At 42.2% G+C, this 17,612-nt stretch overlaps 1 protein-coding gene across 8 annotated transcripts in view; it reads right to left on the reverse strand.

Annotated features, from left to right (window-relative positions):
* LCA5L (lebercilin LCA5 like) overlaps positions 1 to 17,612 on the reverse strand; it is a 41,860-nt gene that overhangs the window by 22,365 nt on the left and 1,883 nt on the right. For 4 of the 8 annotated variants that reach the window (XM_070795049.1, XM_070795044.1, XM_070795040.1 and 1 more), the window contains 3 exons: positions 6,120 to 6,277; positions 2,856 to 3,184; positions 2,440 to 2,586 (listed from right to left, as the gene is read on the reverse strand). In XM_070795049.1, coding sequence (XP_070651150.1) covers positions 2,440 to 2,586; positions 2,856 to 3,174 — 466 coding nt within the window. In that variant the 5' untranslated portion in view covers positions 3,175 to 3,184; positions 6,120 to 6,277. The remainder of the gene's footprint in view (positions 1 to 2,439; positions 2,587 to 2,855; positions 3,185 to 6,119; positions 6,278 to 17,612) is intronic. The other 4 variants (XM_070795063.1, XM_070795060.1, XM_070795055.1 and 1 more) reach the window with 2 other exon arrangements.

Here is a 17,612-nt window from a genome sequence, read left to right on the forward strand (position 1 = left end):
AAAAAGCAAGAGAGTTCCAGAAAAACATCTATTTCTGCTTTATTGACTATGCCAAAGCCTTTGTGGCTCACAATAAATTGTGGAAGATTCTGAAAGAGCTGGGAATACCAGACCACCTGACCTGCCTCTTGAGAAACCTGTATGCAGGTCAGGAAGCAACAGTTAGAACTGGACATGGAACAACAGACTGGTTCCCAATAGGAAAAGTAGTACGTCAAGGCTGTATATTGTCACCCTGCTTATTTAACTTCTACGAAGAGTACATCATGAGAAACGCTGGGCTGGAAGAAGCACAAGCTGGAATCAAGATTGCTGGGAGAAATATCAATCACCTCAGATATGCAGATGACACCACCCTTATGGCAGAAAGTGAAGAGGAACTCAAAAGCCTCTTGATGAAGGTGAAAGTGGAGAGTGAAAAAGTTGGCTTAAAGCTCAACATTCAGAAAACGAAGATCATGGCATCTGATCCCATCACTTCATGGGAAATAGATGGGGAAACAGTGGAAACAGTGTCAGACTTTATTTTTCCGGGCTCTAAAATCACTGCGGATGGTGATCGCAGCCATGAAATTAAAAGATGCTTACTCCTTGGAAGGAAAGTTATGACCAACCTAGATAGCATATTCAAAAGCAGAGACATTACTTTGCCAACAAAGGTCCGTCTGGTCAAGGCTATGGTTTTTCCAGTGGTCATGTATGGATGTGAGAGTTGGACTATAAAGAAAGCTGAGTGCCAAAGAATTGATGCTTTTGAACTGTGGTGTTGGTGAAGACTCTTGAGAGTCCCTTGGACTGCAAGGAGATCCAACCAGTCCATCCTAAAGAGATCAGTCCTGGGTGTTCTTTGGAAGGACTGATGCTAAAGCTGAAACTCCAGTACTTTGGCCACCTCATGCGAAGAGTTGACTCATTGGAAAAGACTCTGATGCTGGGAGGGATTGGAGGCAGGAGGAGAAGTGGAAGACAGAGGATGAGATGGCTGGATGGCATCAGCGACTCGATGGACATGAGTCTGAGTGAACTCCGGGAGTTGGTGATGGAGAGGGAGGCCTGGCATGCTGCGATTCATGGGGTCGCAAAGAGTCGGACACGACTGAGCGACTGAACTGAATGATACATTGGGGTACAGGGATCTTCAGGGGCATAAAATTTGGGTTAAAGAAGCAGCCAAGATTTATTTAAAATAATTCAAGAGTATTCATACACAAAAGAGTACCCAAGGGAGAACAAGCAGGTTCTGCATGCTCAGTCACTTCAGCAGTGTCTAACTCTTTGTGACCCAACGGACTGTGGCCCTCTAGGCTCCTCTGTCCATAGGATTCTCCAGGCAAGAATACTGGAGTGGGTTGTCATGCCCTCCTCCAGGAGATCTTCCATACCCAAGGATCGAAGTCTTCTGCATTGGCAGCAGATTCTTTACCTGGGAAACCCTCACTTGGATCATGGAATTTAGGTTCTAGTCCACTGTGAAGTGATAGTTCATTTGGGCTGCTGCCAATTTATGAATAAGTATCTTGCATAAAGGACACAATAAATATTTGTGGAATAAATAAATGAGGAATCAGTTTAAAAAATTTGTATTGTCTCTTAGAACTCAACATGCATTTTATTTCTTATAGAAATAATTTTATAAACACTAACTGCCTTCTAACACAGTTCTGTGAAATTCTAGACTCAGTGTAAGATGTAGTATATTGTTTGATGATTTCTTGTCATAAACCCATGGGGGCCAGACTACTTCTGAATTTTGGGGGGTTTATTCTTTGGGATGGGCTTTCCTGGTGGCTCAGCCTTTTCCTGGCAGGGTCTTCTGCCCTGGTCTTGCCAGTGGGTGCAGGACTCCCACCTCTCCAGAGGAAGGGCTGTGAAACCTTTCGAGAACCTGGAGGAAAACTATGAGTCCTTCTCCCTAGAAAGTTCACAAACACAAATAGATGCACACAGATACACACACTCACACACAAAATGCAAAGGATTCCCTAAGGCTCCCAGAGTCAGGTCTTAGATGAAGACTCCCTGCTCTGAAGCTGGGAAGAAGGGCAACTGAAGACTCTAGCTCTTCACAGGGTCCCAGGCAGGCTGGCTGTGGGAGGCAGGCCCTGGGGGAATGTGGCACTGGATGTGCTCCACATGCAACAGGCTCTTAATTGTTTTTCGGCCACTTACTGACACCAGTTCTTATGGTCCCAGCCGGAAAAGAGTGGCAGTGGTTTCTACACAGGGAATATTTATAAGCCCGGCATTGCATGTCTGGGAATAACCACAGTCTAGGCAAGGGGGCAGGAAATGAGGAGGTCGAGGATGGTGCAGAGCTACTCCCAGTTTGGACAGTTAGAAGCTGATGCTGTTGCTACTCTTAAAATCCGCAAGGAAATGACATTAACAGCCTTTTGACCAGCCCTGTTCCTAAAGAGCATCTTTGCCAATATGCCTCACCGGACTCGAAGACCATCTTCGTGGGGTGCTGAGACAGATAGTTACATTTCATTGGAGATTGAAACCTTGCCTCTTCAGCTGAGATGAAAGGCAAGAAGCCCGTGAAATCCAAGTACTGTGGTGCGCTGTAACAGGGCCACCTGTTAACTAAAAACGGAACTAACCTCACTCACGGGTTCCAGGAGGGTGAGCTGGGCAAGAGGGCTTTCTGTCAATTTTGTGATTATTCTTAATTTCTCTATTTCCTACTCCTTCTATAAAAAAATTCACTTGTAATACTTATAATTTTGTAAGTACTGGCACAATCTGGAAAAATAATAAAACTGAATATGGGCCACTCCCGATTACCAGTTCATTAAATAATAATGTCATTATAACCCGAAATTTGGTCTTGGTTGGGAGATTTTGCTTCTTACCTTTAAGTTGGGAGATTTTAGAAACATTATACTTCTTCTTCTCCTTTTTTTCTTTTACTGTGGGCTTCTCTAAGTAGTTGTTTCTAGCTGTGGTTTCTGAGCATGCAGACAGAAAGTCTTCGGAATAATCGTAGTGGGAGCTTGGGCTTCTGCAGGAACACCGAGATCTGCTATAGTCAACACTCTTGTCAGAAGCGTTGCTGTTCCTGGGAAAACCTGGGCTGCTGCTCTCCCTTTTTGAGGAACTCCCGCCATTTTCGACGGCTGTGCCCGGGAAATGTCCACCCAGATTTGTTTCTGTTGGACCAGCCAATGACATAGTAAACAACCTAATACAAGAAAAGTAGTTTTAGGTTTAGAGCTATAGCCCTAAAAACAGACCTATGCTTTATTATGTGTGTGTCTTCAGTTGTGTCCGACTCTTTGGACCATGGACTGTACCCCGCCAGGCTCCTCTGTCCATTGGATTCTCCAGGCAACAGTGCTGGAGTGGGTTGCCATTTACTGGGTGGTGAGGATCACCTAACTACATTCATTCATTCACCTGGGAAAATGACCAGCTGACTCCTCCATGTGTAGTCCCTGTTCTTTCCCAGAGAGTGATCAAGAGGAGAGCCACATTTATCCTTCGGACGTTGACTTTGGAATGCACACAGGTGGCAGGCAGCATCTAAGATGGCCTGCACCGATTTCCACTTTCTGGTGTAATCCCCTTCACTCCGGTGTGACTCAGAGGTGGCTTCCAAGGTGAGGTAACTAAAGGACTCTGACTTCCCTCTTTTTTTTAAAAAAAATTATTTATCTATTTATTTTTTAATACATTTATTATTTGTAATAAATAAATTAATATTATTTGTTTATAATAAATGGTCTTCCCTGGTGGCTCAGATGGTAAAGACTTTCCTTGCAATGTGGGAGACCTGGGTTCCATCCCTGGGTCAGGAAGATACCCTGGAGGAGGGAATGGCAACCCATTCCAGTATTCTTGCCTGGAGAATCCCATGTACAGAGGAGCCTGGCGAGCTACAGTCCATGGGGTTGCAAACAGTTAGACATGACTGAGTGACTAACACTTTCACTTGCACTTATGATAAATATGTTATATTTACATTATTTATATAATATTTATATTATAATAAATAACTAATGTTATCTATGATAATATATTAATATAATTTAATGTACATAATATTATATATACACACACACAGGTCTCCGTTCCTGCCCGTGGGCTTTCCCTGGTTGCAGCCAGCAGGGTCTACTCTCCAGTTCTGGAGTGCAGGCTTCTCATCATAGTAACTTCTGTTGTTGCAGACCATGGGCTCCAGGGGGCAAGGGTTCAGTAGTTGTGACACATGGTCCCATGGCAAGTGTGATCTTCTTGGACCAGCAACTGAACCCATGTTCCCTGCATTGGCACACGGATTCTTAACCTCTGGACCATGGGGAACATACAGCATGCTACATCTTGATATATCCAATTTATGATAGTGTACAGTTCAGATTTTCAGTTGCATTTACATTTTGAACAATCAGTGTTTACAGTATAACGATTCCCATTTTATTGCACTTGAAGCATGATTTCACTATGTTTCTATCATTATAGAGTTTATAGTATTAGTAGTCTCTTTGCTGTTACATATGACTCCGGAATTGCAGGTCAAGAAGAAACAGAACCTGACATGAAACAGCTGGCTGGTTCAGATTTGGGAAAGGAGAATGACAAGGCTGTATATTGTCACCCTGCTTATTTAACTTACATGCAGAGTACATCATGTGGAATGCCAGGCTGGATGAAGCACAAGCTGGAATCAAGATTGCTGGGAGAAATATCAAAAACCTCAGATATGCAGATGACACCACCCTTATGGCAGAAAATGAAGAGGAACTAAAGAGCCTCTTGATGCAAGTGAAAGAGGAGAGTGAAAAAGTTGGCTTAAAACTCAACATATAAAAACTAAAATCATGGCATCAGGTCCCATGACTTCATGGCAAATAGAAGGGGAAAAAGTGGAAGCAGTGATAGATTTTCTCTTCTTGGTCTCCAAAATCACTACAAATGGTCATGAAATTAGAACACACTTCTTAGAAGGAAGGCTATGACATATGGCAATCTGAGCATTTTAAAAAGCAAAGACATCAGTTTACCAACAAAGGTCCATATAGTCAAAGCTATGGTCTTTCTAGTAGTCATGTACAGATGTGAGAGTTGGACCATAAAGAAGGCTGATCACCAAAGAATTGATGCTTTCAAATTGTGGTGCTGGAGAAGACTCTTGAGAGTCCCTTGGAATGCAAGATCAAACCAGGTAATCCTAAGGGAATCAACCCTGAATGCTTTTTGGAAATCAACCCTGAATCCTCATTGGAAGGACTGATGCTGAAACTGAAGTTCCAGTACTTTGGCCACCTGATGCAAAGAGCTGACTCATTGGAAAAGACCCCGATGCTGGGAGAGACTGACGACAAAAGGAGAAGAGAGTGCAGAGAATGAGATGATTGGGTGGCATCATCGATTCAATGGACATGAACTTGGACAAACTCTGGGAGATGGGGACGGACAGGGAGGCCTCACATGCTGCAGTCCATGGGGTCCCAAAGAGTTGGACACAACTTAGCAACTGAACAGCAACAACGACTCAGGAATATAACCCACAATTAAAAAGACTAATGGAAAATGGTGAATCTTTTGATGATATGATTTTTCTGGAATGCACTGTAGTGAAAAGGGGTGTCTGCTTATATATACAATAAATTTGTAAATCACATTCATTTAATTATAGAATGAGAAATAAGATTGCTGAAGAGCAAGATTTATATCTGAATAATTCTGAATTCTACAGTGTTGTATAGTTGCTCAATTCTGCTTTTATAACAAGGCCAACCGAAAAATAAACACAAGCAAAAATGTTTTAAAATGAATAAATGTGGACTTCCTTGTGGTGGAGTGGATAAGAATCCATCTGCCAATGCAGGAGACATGGGTTCAGTCTTTGGTCTGGGAAGATTCCACATGCTGAAGGGCAACTAAGCCCCTGCGTCACAACTACTGAGCCCACGTGTTGCAACTACTGAAGCCCATGCGCCTAGAGCCTCTGCTCCACAAGAGAAGCCACTCCAGTGAGAAGTCTGTGCATGGCAACAAAGAACAGCCCCAACTCGCAGCAACTAGAGAAAGCCTGCACACAGCAATGTAGACCCAGTGCAGCCAAAAAATAAAAATGAATACAATTTAAAATAAAGATAAAATGAATTAATGCATACCTGGTGTTCTTTACCAGATGTTCCTAAAGTGTATGAAAAATCAACTTTATGTCCTGAGTGGAGGGGTCTTCACACTGTAGTATTTATGAAGTTTTCAGGATAGTGTTTTTTTGACATGTTTTGATTTCTTTTTAAGAAAATAATGTATTTCAAAAAACCTAGAATGATATTACAGAAGTAAAATTTTAAGAGCCCATATACAAACATTTATAAAAGAAGTTAACCTAGATGTCCATCAGCAGATGGATAGATAAGAAAGCTGTGGTACATATACACAATGGAATATTACTCCGCCATTAAAAAGAATACATTTGAATTAGTTCTAATGAGGTGGATGAAACTGGAGCCTATTATATAGAGTGAAGTAAGCCAGAAAGTAAAACACCAATACAGTATACTAATGCATATATATGGAATTTAGAAAGAAGTTAACTATTACCCTGTATGCAAGACAGCCAAAAAGACACAGATGTATTGAACAGTCTTTTGGACTCTGTGGGAGAGGGAGAGGGCAGGATGTTATGGGAGAATGGCATTGAAACATGTAAAATATATGTGAAACGAATCGCCAGTCCAGGTTTGCTGCATGATACAGGGTGCTCGGGGCTGGTACACTGGGATGACCCAGAAGGATGGGATGGGGAGGGAGGTGGGAGGGGGGTTCAGGATGGGGAACACATATACACTCATGGCAGATTCAAGTCAATGTATGGCAAAACCAATACAATACTGTAAAGTAAAATAAATAAATTAATTAAATTTTTAAAAAGTTTTGAACCATTATTAATATTCATTCATTTGCATATGAATTGCTTTATACTTCACATACTATAAGGCTTTTTCTCTATCAAAGTGATTTGTAAATTATATGTTTCATGATGGTAGTATTTTTGATAGTTTTGTCTATGCTGTATCCTCTGTGCCTAGAAGAGTTCCTTGGAAATAATGTGTTCAATAAATATTGATTAAATAAATTAATGTTCAGGGTGCCTGTATGCTTAATTCCTGTCTCCATATCCATTACTCCTGACAAACTTCTCACTAGTGACCCGACTCAATGCCCTAAATAAATGCTTGCCAATATAATAAAGAAATACATATCTAAAACTAAAAGCAAACCTCATGCTTAACAGTGAAACATTAATTTACAGTGTTGTAAAAATTAAGATAAAGGTGCCAATGCTCACTTCTGTTGATTAATAATTGTTCTGTAGGCACTAGCCACTGAAATTGGACATGAGAAAAAATAGCAGGTATAAATGTTGGGGAAAAAAGGCAAATTATTTATTATATGTGCTGCTGCTGCTAAGTCACTACAGTTGTGTCCGACTCTGCAACCCCATAGACGGAAGCCCACCAGGCTCCCCCATCCCTGGGATTCTTCAGGCAAGAACACTGGAGTGGGTTGCCATTTCCTTCTCCAATGCATGAAAGTGAAAGTGAAGATGCTCAGTCATGTCCGACTCTAGCGACCCCATGGACTGCAGCCTACCAGGCTCCTCCGTCCATGGGATTTTCCAGGCAAGAGTACTGGAGTGGGGTGCCATTGCCTTCTCCGATTTATTATGTGTAGATAATATAATTTTAAACTTAGAAAACCTCATAAAACATTATAAAATAATGAGAATTCAATAAAGCCATAGGTTATTAAATGCATATGTTAATTAAAATGACTTAGAAAACAGATGAAAAGACCCCACTTACTATATCAGCTAAAAAATCAAAAATATCTGATACAAGTATAATACAAATAATATGAAGAAAACTTTAAAACTACTGAAATAAAAGATTTATGTATGTGGAAACACATACTGTGTCCTTATATAGGAAGGACTTTGGTGATAAAGATGTAAATTCTCCCTAATTTAATTTACATAATCAAAATATTCCTAGTAAAAATGTTGAGTAATTTTTTAGAAATTTGACAAAATGATACTAAATTCACATAGTTATAAATATGAAAAATGAGAACAAAAAAGATTTTGAAAAAAATAATGAGAAAGGACCACCTCTATCAGATACTAAGGTATAAAACTACAGTTAGTAAAAGAGTTTGATTCTAGTGCTTGAATAGACAGAACAATATAATGAAATAAAGACTTCAGAAACAGAAACATATGGAAACTTGGCATAAAATAAAGGTGGAGAAGAGTAGACATTCAAGAAATGATGGGGTGGGGGCAACAGACTAGACTTCCATCTGGAAATCAAACAAAAGTGAATTCTTATTACCTTTCTTACACTGAAATAAACACTAGGTGAATTGAAAATGTAAATGTGAAAAACAAATGTTAAAAGAAAACATGGGGGGTGGCAAGAAATAAAGCCCACAAACCACAAAGGAAACAATTAGAAAAACAGCACAAAATTTTAAGAAGTTTTTTTATTGAGGTAAAGTTGATTTATAATATTATATCTTTCAGGGGTACAACAAAGTGATTCTCACAATTTTAAAATATTGTACTCCATTTATAGTTATTATAAAATTCTGGCTATATTCCTTGTGCTGTACAATATTTCCTTGTAGCTTATTTATTATATACATACTAATTTATACTTCTTAATCCCTTACCCCATCTTGCCTTTTCCCTACTCCCTCTCCTTACTGGTAACGATTAGCTTCTTCTCTATACCTGTGAGTCTCTTTTTCTTTTTTGTTATATTCACTAGTTTGTTTTATTTTTCCTTCCTCTGCAATTTTTTGGAATCATTTGAGAAGGACAGGTGTTAACTCTCCTCTAAATGTTTCATAGAATTCACCTGTGAAGCCATCTTGTCCTGAACTTTTGTTAGCTGAGAGTTTTTTTTTTTCACATTATTGATTCAATTTAATTACTAGTAATTGGCCTGTTTATTATTTTCTATTTTTCCATGATTCAGTCTTGGGAGATTTTACATTTCTCTGATAATTTGTCCATTTCGTCTAGGTTTTACATTTTATTGGCATACAGCTGGCTGTAGTCATCTCATGATCCTTTGTATTTCTGTGGTATTAGTTGTAACTTCTTTTTCATTTCTAATTTTATTGATTTGGACCCTCTTTTTTTTCTCGGTGAGTTTGGTAAAGATTTAACAATTTTGTGTATCTTTTCAAAGAACCAGCTCTTAGTTTAACTGATCTTTTCTATTCTTTAGACTTTTTTTTTTAGTCTCTATTTCATTTCTGCTCTGATCTTTTTGATTTATTTCCTTCTACCAATTTTGGGTTTCATTTGTTCTTTTCCTTGTTCTTTAGTGGTATGGTTAAGTTTTATTTGAGAATTGTTTTTGTTTGTTTCCTGAGGTAAGCTTGTACCACTGTAAGCTTCCCTCTTAGAACTGCTTTTGCTGCTTTTGGATCCTTGTGTTTTCAATTTCATTTGTCTCCAGGTATTTTTTTTTATATCCTGATTTCTTCAGTGATCCTTTCGTTAGTTAGTAGCAGATAGCCTCCATGTGTTTGTGTTTTTGCCTTTTTTTCCCCTTGTAGGTATTTCTAGTCTCATAGCATTGCGGAGAAGGTGATGGCACCCCACTCCAGTACTCTTGCTTGGAAAATCCCATGGACAGAGGAGCCTGGTAGGCTGCAGCCCATGGGATCACAAAGAGTTGGACAAGACTGATTGACTTCCCTTTCACTTTTCACTTTCATGCATTGGAGAAGGAAATGGCAACCCACTCCAGTGTTCTTGCCTGGAGAATCCCAGGGACGGGGGAGCCTGGTGGGCTGCCGTTTATGGGTCTCACGGAGTTGGACACGACTGAAGTGACTTAGCAGCAGCAGCAGCATGTTGGGTGCATATATAAAAATTTTAAAACTTCTCTATAACAAAAAATAAGTCATAAACTTAAAAGGCACATCAGAAACTGGGAAGACTACTCTCAACATATATGACAAACAGCTAACTCAACTCCTTAATTTATAAAGAACTCATGATAATCCATGAGTAAAATGGGCGAAGGGTATGAACACATTATATACCAAGCACATTACAGCAACAGAGACAACCAAAAATATAAAAAAAGTTTTTTACCACTTCCCTGGTGATACAGTGGATAAGAATCCGCCTGCCAATGCAGGGGACACAGGTTTGATACCTGGTCCAGGAAGATTCCACATGCCACAGAGCAATTGAGCCTGTGTGCATAGCTATGGAAGCTAGTGTGCCTGCAGCCTGTGCTCCTCAATAAAAGAAGCCACTGCAATGAGAAGTCTGTGCACTGCAGTGATATCCCCATTCATTTTTATGCTGGCTTCGAAGATGGAGGAAGGGGTCATAGGCCAAATATAGTCTTTTCTAGAAGATGTAAGAGGCAAGGGGATGGATTCTTCCCTGAATGCCTGGAAGGATCCAGCCCTGCTGATATCTTAATTTTTAGCCTCATGAGACACATTTCAGACTGCCGACCTCCAGAACAGATTTGTATTGGTTTAAGTCACTGGGCTTGTGGTATTTGTTAGAGCAATGACAGGAAACTATTAGAGATTGTCTTGAAAATCATTATGAATCAAAATGAGACTAAAATAGGCTATTAAAATGTAAAATAAAAAGATAAAGTATTATACAGTTTAAAGTCAAAGAAGAGGGTAACTTCAAGTGCTTTGGGAAAGTAACTTAATGTTCTCAAAAGAAGCTTTCTATACCTGGTCCAGACTACATCTAGAAAAAAGATCACCAACTCTGGAGAGCTGGTGGGATTGTTTGCTTTGGAAAAACTAGCTAGAGAAACTAGCCAGCTCTCTCATCAAACACTCAGGGTGGAGATTCTAAAAACCAAGAAGGCTGTCTGGTGCAAAGGCATTGGTGGAGTGGTGGCATGGCTGGAGGCTGAGAAAGCTGGGTAGGGAGGAGATGATGTGTGTAGGGGGCAGTGGGTGACAACAGATGACAGCAAGATCGGGAGATTATCTACACAGAGCAAATAAGATCATTGAGGAAATCAAGTTGTTTTCTGCCTGATAGAGTTTTACTTACACAGAGAGGGGGAAGGCTCAAAATAACCCTGAAGTGTTAGGTTTTATATATATATATATATATATATATATATATATACACATACATACACACACATTTTATACACACAGGGACAGATATAGAAATACAGATGTGTGTGTGTGTGTGTGTGTATTTTTCCTAACTCTGTTGAGGACCTAGAAGCAATGACACCCCTGTAACAATGAGCACACTGAGCTCCATTCTTCACTAAATACCATTCTTTACAAAAGGAAATCAACCCTGAATGTTCATTGGAAGGACTGATACAGAAGCCAAAGCTCCAATACTTTGGCCACCTGATGCAAAGAGCTGACTCATTGGAAAAGATCCTGGTGCTGGGAGGGATTGAGGGCAGGAGAAGGCGGCGACAGAGGATGAGATGGTTGGGTGGCATCACTGACTCAATGAACATGAATTTGAGCAAACTCCAGGAGATGGTGAAGGACAAGGAAGCCTGGTGTGCTGCAGTCCACAGGGTCACAAAGAGTTGGACACCTCAGTGACTGAACAACAACTACTAACTCGAATCAGAGTTCCTTGGAGAAACGGATAATTCCAGGCATGGATCAGGTAAAGTTCAAGATAAAGCTGGTATGTGCTTAAAGGACATGGAAGCCAACTTGAAGTATTCTCCCATTAAATCTAGGACAATTTGAACATCAAAATAAATAAGGATGAAATAAGATGACAACCTGTTAAATAAGATAGGAACCTATGAGTCCATACTGATACAAATGAATAAATAAATAGAGAAAGGAAGAGAAAGCTCTTCCTTATGGCACAATGACAGCTAATAAATGTAGAAGGAACAGAGGAAAAGAAACAATGACTGATGCCTATCAGGGAGTTAGTTGAAACAGGCAGGACCTGCCATTGAATGCTAAGTGCCAGTGAGTGTAAGTCTGATAAGGAACAGGATTGTGCATAATACTAACCAAAAACATGGAAAGAGGGTGGCTTTGTGCAGAAACCTGGCAGACACCTTGATCGTCATCTGGTCAGCAAGGCCTGAACCACCAGTGGGACAGGTGGATCTCATATGCCCTCTGGAGACTGCTAAGGGGAAAGGGTCATTCCTGAAATCTCCCTGCCAGGAACTGGCCTGAGTTGGGTCACGGGGAGGCACCAGCTGGACCCAGGTTGAGGGTCATTCTACAGGAGGAAAAGCCTGAACTCTTTGACACAAAGTTCAGCAGAATGTAAAATGAATACAAAAGCTCTTCCTTTAGCTTACAAAACCAGTGTTACATACGTAAGATGATCACTTATTTTAGGGTTTTCAAGAACATGATTTTGAACACCGTATCCACCTTTAAGATGATGTTCCAGTGGGGGAAGGAGAGGGTGGGACAGATTGGCAGAGTAGCATTGAATATGCATTGCCATTGGTAAAACAGTCAGTGGGAAGTTGCTGTATAACCCAGGGAGCTCAACCCAGTGCTCTGCAATGACATGGAGGGGTGGGATGGGGTGGCAGGAGGGAGGGAGGTTCAAGAGGGACGGGATGTATGTATACATATGGCTGATTCATGTTGCTGTATGACAGAAACCAGAACTTCCAGGTGGCTCAGTGGTGAAGAATCTGCCTGCTAATGCAGGAGACCTGGGTTCCATCTCTGGGTCAAGAAGATACCCTGGAGCAGGAAATGGCAACCCACTCCAGTATTCTTGGGAAATCCTATGGACAGAGGAGCCTGGTGGGCTACAGTCTATGGGGTTGCAAGAGTCAGTCATGACCTAGCAACTGAACAACAGTAATGGCAGAAACCAACACAATATTGTAAAGCAATTATCCGCCAATTAAAAATAAATAAGATGATGTGTCCCAACTTTTGGCTTCAGAAATGTGATCTCTCTAATAGTGAAGAAAGGCAGTTTAAGAATGAACACAGGGTTGAGAAGAAAGAGAGCATACTATAGAAGGGAAAAAGGCTTGTGTGGCATCTGAGCTCTTGCTCTTGGCAGTATATCTAGCTGTCTGGTCTCAGTGGTTTAATGTATGAAAATTTCTGCTTTCAATAATGTCTAAGGTTTAGTCCAGCACGAAAATCCATACATTAAATATATCTATATACATCAGAAGTTGCAAGCTTTCTTGGATAACATGGAATTGTGCCATGTTCAAGGTTTGGATGGTTATAGACAAATTATGTAGGTTTTGGGTATTTAACAATTTTATGTATTTTATTTATTTTTGACAAACTGTTCAAATCCATTACCAGACTAGGCCTCCCAAAGAAGCACCTTCAGGGTTAGAAGTTCTACTCCCACCAAGCAGTGGCAAATGCAACTACCGCACTCGTCTGTGCTCAGTCTCGCTCAGTCATGGGGGACTCCTTTCGACTCCATGACTGTAGCCCACCAAGCTCCTCTGTCCAGGGATTCTCCAGGCAAGTATACTGGAGTGGGTAGCCATTTCGTTCTGCAGGGGATCTTCCTGACCCTGGGTCTACTGCACTGTAGGCAGGTTCTTTACTGTCTGAGCCACCAGGGAAGCCCAACTATTGCATGGGCTACAGAAAAATTCAACATTCTAGGGCTAAATTTATAGATGTGTAAACTTTTAGCTCTTTCTCCCAGCCGCTGCCACATATCTTTTTAACTTCCAGTGTTGACCTGACTCTTTTTCATTACAATGTTTATTTTAATAAAATTCCATAAAAATATCCCAAATTTGATCTTACACATTTGGATGTTCATTCATTCACTCTTTCAACACACAGTTGAGTGCTTACCACGTGCCAGGAGCTGTGTGAGGTGTGGAGGGTATAGTGAACACAGAAATGTGTCTGTTTTTGTGGAGCTAGTATGTCAGTAATAAAATAATCACTGTAGTGACTGTTCTATGTGTTTTAAAGCAAAAAGCTACAAGTCTGTGAGGACACGTGACAAAAAAACCTGATCCAGACAGTGACCTGGGAAGCTTCTCTAGAGCAGTGCCAGCTGACTGAGATATACGGGGTCAGTGGGAACTGCCTGGGCAGAGAGAAATGTTTGGTATGAGGGAAGAACGGTGTGGACAGAAGAGGCAGCACCAGGGCTTGTCGATGGAGGAGGGCCCCATGTTTGGGGCCCAGTGAGAAACTCCAGGGGGTGCAGATGGGTCTCCAGAGGTCCAAGAGGTGAGCAAGCTTCAGGTCATCAGAAGGCACATTTATGATATGGCTCATTCATCCAAGAGGAACAGACAGCTAGCACTAAGAAGAGAGAGAGGCTGGGGAAGGGGGATATGATGAGCGCTGCCTTCTGAACAGGTGACTCTGGCTGCATTCTCCATCCCTGTGCAAGATGGAGAACAGAAGAGGGAAATGTCAGAGAGTAGTGGATGCAGAAGGCGGGACTAAGGAAGGCGGGAGCTTGGACCGAGGTGCCTGCGATGATCTGAAAGATGCATGGGGGACAATGTCACTGGGGCATGGAGGCCCACTGGATGCTGGCGGGAGGGAAAATGTCAAGGAGGAATCCTGGATTCCAGTGCAGGGGTGCCAGTGGGGTGGGTGGGGGAAACCATCAGGGCTTGTGTGTGCTAAGTTGCAGGGGGTCTGAGAGGTATTAAGTTGTGTTGCCACCCAACAGCTTGACCTATGGGTTGAACTCAGAAGATGCCAAGTGGAGAGATCAAGTTGGGGGGCCAAGAGCATAGAGATGGTGGGCATGGATTTGTGCCTAGTGTTGGAATCTGGGGGCCTGAGGGGAGGACACTGCACTTTGAGGAACTGCAGTGCTAAGAAGCCAGGAGAGGACAGCAGCTGGGATGGGAGCAGGAAGTGTGGAGGTTGAGGGCACAGGGGCCGAGGGAAGGCAGCCCTTTGCTGTGGGGTCAGACTTAAATGCTGCTGGGAGACTGAGCAAGACTGAATGGCCAGGGATGTCTGATTAGCGGTTCTTGTTTTAATGCAGAGGTGAGAGTGGAGGGCAGACTGGAGCAGGCTGAGGAATGAGAGATGAGGAATGGATACACTGAATACTGCGATTCTTTACCAAAGTTTGCCTGTCGAGGGGGATGAGAAATTGGACATGTCAACTACAAACTGGCACTTGCCAAGAGCATTTGGCAGCAACTGAATAACAACAGGTGACGCTAGTGGTGGAGAATCTGCCTGCCAATGCAGGAGATGTAAGATATGTGAGTTCAATTCCTAGGTCTGGAAGATCCCTTGGAGGAGGGAATGGCAACCCACTCCAGTATTCTTGCCTGGAGAATCCCATGAACAGAGGAGCCTGGTGGGCTACAGTCCATGGAGTTGCAAAGAGTTGGACATGACTGAAGTGATTTAGCGCACACACACAAAAAACAAGAAGGACATTTGCCATCTGCCTGTGCTGCAGCTACTGACCTTCAACACTCCCTGAAGGGAATATAGGGTGGAGAGTGAGGCACTCTGTGCTCCAAGGAAACGTGGGACAAGTCTTTAGATAGATATTTTCAGGAACTGACTGCATGATCTCAATCTTTGCATCTCCTCATATCTAGAAAAGCACTAAACCTTTTTTAAAGTTAGTGACTAGCAGAGAACCTTTTTTAAAGTTAGTACTTCATTGCTTTGGCTTCCCCTTCACCAAAATCTTATGTATTGATCTTCCCCCACTGCCTCTTCAGGCTTCCCTGGTGGCTCAGGTGGTAAAGAATCCACCTGTGATGCAGGAGACCTGGATTCTATCCCTGAGTCAGGAAGCTCCCCTGTAGAAGGGAATGGCTACCAACTCCAGCATTCTTGCCTGGTTAATCTCCTGGCCAAAGGAGCCTGATGGGCTGCAATCCACAGGGTCACAAAGAGTTGGACACGACTGGGTGACTAAGCACAGCACTGCCTCTTTAGGGCAGTCTCTCAGAGCTATCTGAGGTGCTGCCTCCCCGGGCTGCAGTCCTCATTTTGCCCCACATAAAACTTAACTTGCAGCTCTCACGTTGTGCATGTTTTTTTAGTCGACAGTTATTAACTAGAAAATGAAGAGGAGTGCGGGTCAGGGAGCTTGTTTCTCTTTCTTTTGTGATGGGAGGTCTTCAGTTCAGTTCAGTTCAGTCGCTCAGTCGTGTCCAACTCTTAGCGACCCCATGAATTGCAGCATGCCAGGCCTCCCTGTCCATCACCAACTCCCGGAGTTCACCCAAACTCATGTCCATTGAGTCGGTGATGCCATAAAGCCATCTCATCCTCTGTCGTCCCCTTCTCCTCCTGCCCCCAATCCCTCCCAGCATCAGAGTCTTTTCCAGTGAGTCAACTCTTCGCATCAGGTGGCCAAAGTATTGGAGTTTCAGCTTTAGCATCAGTCCTTCCAAAGAAATCCCAGGACTGATCTCCTTCAGAATGGACTGGTTGGATCTCCTTGCAGTCCAAGGAACTCTCAAGAGTCTTCTCCAACACCACAGTTCAAAAGCATCAATTCTTTGGCACTCAGCTTTCTTCACAGTCCAACTCTTACATCCATACATGACCACTGGAAAAACCATAGCCTCGACTAGACGGACCTTTGTTGGCAAAGTAACGTCTCTGCTTTTCAATATGCTATCTAGGTTGGTCAGAACTTTCCTTCCAAGGAGTAAGCGTCTTTTAATTTCATGGCTCCAATCACCACCTACAGTGATTTTGGAGCCCCCCAAAATAAAGTCTGACACTGTTTCCACTGTTTCCCCATCTATTTCCCATGAAGTGATGGGATCAGATGCCATGATCTTCGTTTTCTGAATGTTGAGCTTTAAGCCAACTTTTTCACTCTCCTCTTTCACTTTTATCAAGAGGCTTTTTAGTTCCTCTTCACTTTCTGCCGTAAGGGTGGTGTCATCTGCATATCTGAGGTGATTGATATTTCTCCCGGCAATCTTGATTCCAGCTTGTGCTTCTTCCAGCCCAGCGTTTCTCATGATGTACTCTGCATAGAAGTTAAATAAGCAGGGTGACAACATACAGCCTTGACGTACTCCTTTTTCTGTTTGGAACCAGTCTGTTGTTCCATGTCCAGTTCTAACTGTTGCTTCCTAACCTGCATATAGGTTTCTCAAGAGGCAGGTCAGGTGGTCTGGTATTCCCATCTCTTTCAGAATTTTCCACAGTTCATTGTGATCCACACAGTCAAAGGCTTTGGCATAGTCAATAAAGCAGAAATAGATGTTTTTCTGGAACTCTCTTGCTTTTTCAATGATCCAGGGGATGTTGGTAATTTGATCTCTGGTTTCTCTGCCTTTCCTAAAACCAGCTTGAACATCTGAAAGTTCATGGTTCACGTTTTGCTTAAGCCTGGCTTGGAGAATTTTGAGCATTACTTTACTAGCCCGTGAGATAAGTGTAATTGTGCGGTAGTTTGAGCACTGTTTGGCATTGCCTTTCTTTGGGATTGGAATGGGAGGTCTTAAACATGTTTAAAAGCCAAGGGAAAGAGCCAGCAGAGATGGGAGAGGTGATGACACGGGTGAAAGAATGGGCAGCCAAAAGTAACAGCAAGCAGGAGGGGGTAAGACCCAACGCACAGGGGAACTTGCTGCGGTGGTGGCTGGAGCTGGAGGAGAGTCCCCTCCTGT

The sequence above is a fragment of the Bos indicus genome, chromosome 1 (genome assembly GCF_029378745.1).
Source record: "Bos indicus isolate NIAB-ARS_2022 breed Sahiwal x Tharparkar chromosome 1, NIAB-ARS_B.indTharparkar_mat_pri_1.0, whole genome shotgun sequence".
In the NCBI taxonomy this organism is placed as follows: domain Eukaryota; kingdom Metazoa; phylum Chordata; class Mammalia; order Artiodactyla; family Bovidae; genus Bos; species Bos indicus.